The sequence below is a fragment of the Mus caroli genome, unplaced genomic scaffold (assembly GCF_900094665.2).
Source record: "Mus caroli unplaced genomic scaffold, CAROLI_EIJ_v1.1 scaffold_21033_1, whole genome shotgun sequence".
NCBI lineage: Eukaryota > Metazoa > Chordata > Mammalia > Rodentia > Muridae > Mus > Mus caroli.
In genome coordinates this window covers 1-7,515 of record NW_018391564.1, presented here as the reverse complement: position 1 = coordinate 7,515, position 7,515 = coordinate 1, and the positions used below count along the sequence as shown (strand labels likewise).

The 7,515-nt window shown below is 40.4% G+C and overlaps 1 protein-coding gene across 1 annotated transcript; it reads left to right on the top strand.

Moving 5' to 3' along the window:
• Nucleotides 1–3,830: 3,830 nt before the first annotated feature.
• LOC110289247 (mas-related G-protein coupled receptor member A4-like) lies at nucleotides 3,831–4,814 on the top strand. Its single transcript, XM_021155384.1, has one exon. The coding sequence runs from the start codon at nucleotides 3,873–3,875 to the stop codon at nucleotides 4,812–4,814; it is 942 nt and encodes a 313-aa protein (XP_021011043.1). The 5' UTR covers nucleotides 3,831–3,872.
• Nucleotides 4,815–7,515: the final 2,701 nt, after the last annotated feature.

Sequence of the window (7,515 nt, the reverse complement as noted above, 5' to 3'; positions counted from 1 at the left end):
ACTAATTGAGAAAATGCCTTACAGTTGGATCTCATGGAGGCATTTCCTCAACTGAAGCTCCTTTCTCTGTGATAACTCCAGCTGTGTCAAGTTGACAGAAAACTAGCCAGTACACTATTTGTAGCATCTCCACCATCCTTGGCTTGCCATTGCAGTTTAGGCATTACCCTAAAAATTCACTTGCCACACTCTTTGGGCTGACCTCTGTAAAGAATACTACCCTGCCACACACTGCTAGACTTTCTAGCTTTCTTTTGGAATTCAAGTTGAAAATGCCACGATCCAACTTTTGTATTCTGGATGCACCACAAGCAAAATGGCTATGTCTAATACCAACTCAAGCAGTACCTGCTCTCACAAGGGTCATGACTTCAATATCCCTTGAGAATCTCAGCAAATGAACTGGATAATGAATTTCAACTTGTGTAAGAATATCTTGGAGTGCAATTTTTCTCACAGTAAACTTTTTCAAATCACATTTCTAGTTTACACCATTGAACATGCAATGGATAGTGTCTGGACAGAGAATCTTGAAAGGCCCTCAGAAATATTCCTCTTTATTTGCAATGGTATATCTTGTTTGGTTGGTTTGGTTGGGTTGGGTTGGTTTTGGATTTTTGTCAACTCAACACAAACCTTGACAAACCAAGAGAGAATTGAGAAAATGTCTCCATCAGATTGAATGGCAGGCAAGTCTGTAGGCAATTTCTTCAATAATGATTGATGCAAAAGGGCCACACACAATGTGAGCTGAGCAATTCTTGAGTAGTGATCTAGTTAACTTTGGGTCCTCATGAGATGTAGACCATCATGGTGGAACTCTGTACAGATGTTGAGCACTGTGTTGGTGTGTATAGTGTTGTAGAGCATCATGGTGGGAGTGTGTAGTTATTTATACCATCCTCTTAGGCTTCTTTAGTTATATGTAGCATCACGTTAGGAGTGTGTACTGATAAAGGGCATCATGGTGGGATTGTGTAGAGGGATAGAGTTCCATATTGGTGTGTGAAGTGTTGTAGAACATTAAAATGGGAGTATGTCATAATGATTAGCACCAAGGGAGGAGTGTGTAGTGATGCAGATATCATGAGGAGAGTGTGTAGGGGTGAAGGGCATCATAGTAGGGTCTTGTAGCGATTTGAGGACACAGAACCTTGAGCATCACAGCAATAGATCAGAGATCAGTATTAAAACTGGCTCACACACCATGACCAGAAAATTTCTTCTCTGTCTGGTTGTTTAGTTTTTTTGTCCATGTTAAGCAAGGATTCTACAAACTCAAGTATGCAAGTCAACAATCTAAATATAATTTGTTACTTTTGAAGTTATTGGTTCAATATAACAGATTAATACCTCATGCCCTGAAATTAGATTTGAACATTGCTAAGCCCATAATGGGAAGTAAAGTAAAATTGCTGGGTTTCCACTTTCTTCCTTTTCTATTCCATTGGGACCATAGTGGCTAGTGTCTCTTAAAAGATGACAAGGTGGAATCCCTGCATTCATTTCTGGGTGCCTGTCTGCATCCTTCTTTAGCCTGGAGGTCCTCGATTAAATCCTGAAGTAAGAAAGAAATATTCCAAACGGTGATTTCTTCCTGGACAACTGCTATTCCCTTCCATGTTCCAACCACTTCTCCTTACTTTCTTTAAGCTGGATGCTTTCTTAATCTACACTACTAACTGTTATCTAAAAAGTTGGATATTTACTGGCTTTGGATATTTCTTCTCTGGCTTTTCTCTCATCCACATTTAATCAAAACACTGAGGAGATGATTCTAAGGAACTGCTTAAAGGAGAGGGGTGGGTACCTGGGCTTTGGGGTTAATAATAAGTTGCCTGTCCTCTGCAAGCCTCTATCAACTCCGCTGAAACATAAAAACCATTGTTCCTAGAGGCAAGCTAGACCTGACAATTAATTATTGATCATAAAAACTGCATTATAACAACCTGAATACCTTATAATAAAACTCATCACCTTATACAGTGAGTATGTTGTGGGGTCTGCTTAAATCCAACATAAATCCAACATAACTCAAATACTATATCAGTGCAAATGACAAAAATTATTGTAATCAAGCTGATTCTGGTCCATGGGGCAGCAGAACAGACACTAGAGCTGAAATACGACCTTGAAGGAAAGTTGTATAGATTAATTAAGGACTGAAAACTTAATGATAGGGGAGAAGAATGGGCTGTAGCATTGTCCAATCATGTTTTGACATGAGGGGTTGAGCAAGGGAGTTTTCACCAATCAGGTTAGGAGTAAGTTTGTAGATCTGGAAAGAGAAACTTAATTTGAACCTGCCAGCAAGATGGAGAAGTTACCCCTGTGATTTCTGGACTCTCAAAATTTCCTTATAGTAGAAGCTATTTGTCTATTGAGCATTCCCCAGCCCGTGTCCAAGGACCTTGGGTTTAGTTTCTATGATTAAATGGATATTGAAAATGAAATGGTAATTCTTAGAATTGGTTTATTTTGCTTGTTCCCAAGAAATATGTATTAATAAAATATGTATTTAACAAAAGGTATGTTCAATCAAAACAACTCTGAGATTCCACCTCACAACAGTCAGAATGGCTAAAATCAAAAACTCAGCAGCAATTGAGTGACAGAAGATGCTGGTGAGGATGTGGAGAAAGAGGAACACTACTCCCTTTCTGGTGGGAATGGTCTGTGGTACAACCACTCAAGAAATCAGTTTGGTGGTTCCTCAGAAAATTGGACATAGTACTAACAGAGGATCTGGAAATACCACTTTTGGTCATATACCCTGAAGATGTTCCAACCTTTATTAAGGACACATGCTCTACTATGTTCATAGTAGCCTTATTTATAATACCCAGGAGCTGGAAAGAACCTAGATTTCCCTCAACAGAGGAATGGATACAGAAAATATGGTACATTTACACAATGGAGTGGTACTCAGCTATTAAAAATGAGGAATTCATGAAATACTTAGGCAAATGGATAGAAATAGAAAATATCATCCTGATTGAGGTAACCCAATCACAAAAGAACACACATGGTATGTACTCACTGATAAGTGGATGCTAGCCCAAAAGCTGAAAATAACCAGGATAAAATTCACAGACCACATGAATCTCAGTAAGAAGGAAGACGAAAGTATGGGTGTTTCAGACCTTCTTAGAAGAAGAACAAAATACTCACAAGAGCAAATATGGAGATAAAGTGTAGAACAGACATGTCAAGGAGTGAATGCTGACAGGAACCTGATATAGCTGTTTCCTAAGAGGCCATGTCAGGGCCTTTCAAACGCAGAGTTTGATGTTAGCAGCCAACAATCAGACTGAGCAAAGGGTCCCTAACAGAGGAGTTAGAGAAAACACTGAGGGAGTTGAAGGGGTTTGCAGCTCCATAAGAAGAACAACAATATGAACCTAGAAGACACTACCCCCCCCCCCGACTCCCTGAACTCCCAGGGACTAAGCCATCAACAAAGGAGTACATGTGGCTCCAGATGCATATGTAGCAGATGATGGCCATGTCTTGCATGGATGGAAGAAGAGTTCCTTGAACCTATGAAGGTTCTATAGATGCCTCAGTGTAAGGGAATCAAGGGCAGAGAGGTGGAAGTGGGTGTGTGGGTTGAGGAACACCCTCAAAGAAGCAGAGGATGGGACGATGAGATACGCATTTCCAGGAGGGGGGAAGAGCAGGAAAGGGGATAACATTTAAAAATTAAATAAAGAAAATATCTAATACAAAAAAAAAAACACAGAAAAATAAACAAACAAACAAACAAAAAAAAGAAATTGAAAGTTGTGTTCACAGTGAAGGCCTCATTTCTTGTTTGTGTTCCCAGCAACACCAGTGCAGGGTTTCTGGCCCTAAACACCTCAGCCTCGGCAATGGCACCGACGACAACAAATCCAATGAATGAAACCATCCCTGAAAGTATTGATATCGAGACCCTGGTCCCAAACTTGATGATCATCATCTTTGGACTGGTCGGGCTGACTGGAAATGGGATTGTATTCTGGATCCTGGGCTGCCGATTTCACAGGAATGCCTTCTTAGTCTACATCCTAAACTTGGCCCTGGCTGACTACTTCTTTCTTGTCTGTCACATCATAAATTCCACAATGCATCTTTTCAAGGTTCGCCCACCCAACAGTATCTTGATCCATTGCTTTGACACCATCAGAACGGTTCTCTACATCACAGGCCTGAGCATGCTCAGTGCCATCAGCACTGAGCGCTGCCTGTCTGTCCTGTGCCCCATCTGGTATCGCTGCCGCAGCACAGAACACACATCATCTGTCATGTGTGTTGTGATCTGGGTCCTGTCCCTGTTGATCTGCCTTCTGAACAGATATTTCTGTGATTTATTTGGTCCCAAATATGAAATTAACTCTGTGTGTCAGGCATCGGAATTCTTCATCAGAATATACCCGGTTTTTTTGTTTGTAGTCCTCTGTTTGTCCACCCTGGCTCTGCTGGCCAGGTTGTTCTGTGGTGCTGAGAAGAAGAAATTTAGCAGATTATTCGTGACCATCATGCTGACCATTTTGGTTTTTCTTCTCTGTGGGTTGCCCCTGGGCTTCTTCTGGTTCCTGTTACCCTGGATTAAGGGTGGTTTCAGTGTACTAGATTATAAACTTATTCTGGCATCATTTGTCCTAACTGCTGTTAACAGCTGTGCCAACCCCATTATTTACTTCTTCGTGGGCTCATTCAGGCATCGGTTGAAGCACAAAACCCTCAAAATGGTTCTCCAGAGTGCACTGCAGGACACCCCTGACACATCTGAAAACATGGTGGAGATGTCAAGAAGCAAAGCAGAGCCGTGATGAAGAGACTTGGCCTGGACCTCAGAGTTGGCTTTGGAGTGAGCACTGCCCCGCTGCACTTCACCACTGTCCACTCTCCTCTCAGCTTACTCACTTAGCATGCCTCAGTGGTACAACAACACCTTCAAAAGCTCTCCACTGACTTAGTATTTCTACCTCTCCCAAGTAATAGCATTAATCAGAAAGCATCATGTCTGCATCCTTCTTGACATTAATCCAATTCTCATACTAACTTCATCTGAAACCTTCTTGCTGTTTCTTTGTAACTTTTGTTGCCATAGTAATAGCCTAGGTCCAGTTCCATGACTCTCTGTGATTGTTCTGTACCTGAATGAAGGAACAGAGGAGCCAGGAGATGTTCCTTTGTCACAGTGCTCATTACACAAAAACCACCAAGAGAGCTTGTCTCCCAGGAGTGCAGATAAGCCTGTGAACACAGGTCAGACCACCACTTCTGCTTAAAAAGACATGCCTGGAATACTCAGGACACAGGAAGAGAGGAGCAGCCTTGGACAGGATACTTCCAGTTTCCAACTGCACCCTGCAGATGACCCAGTGCTACAGCTCTCCATACCCAAATTCCTCCCAGAGAAAACTTGTCTACCAGGAGTACTGACACACAGGCTTGCAGGAAGGATAAGTCACAGTCAAAGATAGCAAGACCAGTTAACACCATAGATAACCAGATGGCATGAGGCAAGGGCAAAAACATAAGCAATGGGAACCAAGGTCACTTGGCATCATCAGAACCTAGTTCTCTCAACATGGTGAGGCCTGGATTCTCCAACAGACAAGAAAAGCATGACTCTGATTTAAAGTCACCTCTGATGATGATGATGAAAATGATGATGATGATGATAGAGGACATTAAGAAAGACATAAATAACTCCCTTAAAATAATACAGGAGTACACAGATAAACTGGTAGAAGCCCTTAAACAGGAAACACAAAAATTCTTTAAAGAATTACAGTAAAGCACAATCAAACGGGCAAAGGAATTTAACAAGTCATCCAAGATCTAAAAAGGGAAAAAGAAACAAGAAAGTAATCACAAAGGGAGAGAACCCTGGAGGTAGGAAGCCTAAAAAAGAAATCCAGAGTCATAGACGCAAGCATCAGGAACAGAATACAAGAGATAGAAGACAGAATCTCAGGTGCAGAAGATACCATAGAACACATCTACAAAACAGTCAATAAAATGAAAATGCAAAAAGCTCATGACAGATAGCATCCAGGAAAACCAGGATACATTGAGAAGATCAAACCTTAAGATCTTAGCTATACAAGAGAGTGAAGATTTCCAACTTGAAAGGTAAAAATTATCTTTGTCAAAATTATAGAAGAAAACTTCCCTAACAAAAGAAAGAGTTGCACATAAACATACAAGAAGACTAGAGAAATCCAAGTAGATTCGAACAGAAAAAAAATTCCTCCCATAACATAATAGTCAAAACATCAAATGCACAAAACAAATAAAGAATATTAAAATCATTAAGGACAAAAGGTCCAGTAGCATAGAAAGGTTGACCTATAAGAATTACACCAGACTTCTCACCAGAGGCTATGAAACCTAGAAGATCCTGCACAGATGTAATACAGATGATAAGAGAAAACAAATGCCAAACTAGGCTACTATACCTGGCAAAATTCTTAATTACTATAGATGGATAAACCAAGATATTCCATGACAAAACCAAATTTTCACAAAGTCTTTTGACAAATCCAGCTCTACAAAATATAATAGATGGAAAAGGACAACATAAGGAGAGAAACTACACCCGAAAAAAGCAAGAAAGGAATCTTCGTTCAACAAACCCTAAAGAAGATAGCCACACAAAAACAAAAATAACATTAAAAAATAACAAGAAGCAACAATCACTAATCCTTCATATCTCTTAACATCAACTGGGTGCTCAAATCCCCAATAAAAAGACATAGACAAACAGATGGAAAGTAAACAGGACCCAGCATTTTCTGCATACAGGAAATGCACCTCAGCATCAAAGACAGACTCTACCTCAAAGTAAAAGGCTGGAAAACAGTATTCCAAGAAAACTGTTCCACAAATCAAAACAACCCTGAGATTCCACTTCACTCCAGTCAGAATGGCTAAGATCAAAAATTCAGGTGACAGCAGATGCTGTCAGAACACTCCTCCATTATTGGTGGGATTGCAAACTTGTACAACCATTCTGGAAAACAGTCTGGTGGTTCCTCAGAAAATTGGACATAGTATTACCAGAGGATCCCGCAATACCACTCCTGGGCATATATCCAGAAGATGTCCCAACCAGTAAGAAGGACACATGCTCCACTATATTCATAGCAGCCTTATTTATAATAGCCAGAAGCTGGAAAGAAACCAGATGCCCCTCAATAGACAAATGGATACAGAAAATGTGGTACATTTACACAATGGAATACTACTCAGCTATTAAAAAAATGAATTTATTAAATTCCTAGGCAAATGGATGGACCTGGAGGGCATCATCCTGAGTGAGGTAACCCAGTCACAAAAGAACTCACATGCTATGTACTCACTGATACATGGATATTAACCCAGAAACTTAGAATACACAAGACATAAGATACAATTTGCAAAACACGTGAAATTCAAGAAGAATGAAGACCAAAGTGTGGACACTTTGCCCCTTCTTAGAAATGGGAACAAAACACCCATGGAAAGAGTTACAGAGACAAA

What these genes read in the sequence shown, in the direction of transcription:
- LOC110289247 (XM_021155384.1), top strand. Translation starts at nt 3,873, where the DNA reads ATGGCACCGACGACAACAAATCCAATGAATGAAACCATCCCTGAAAGT.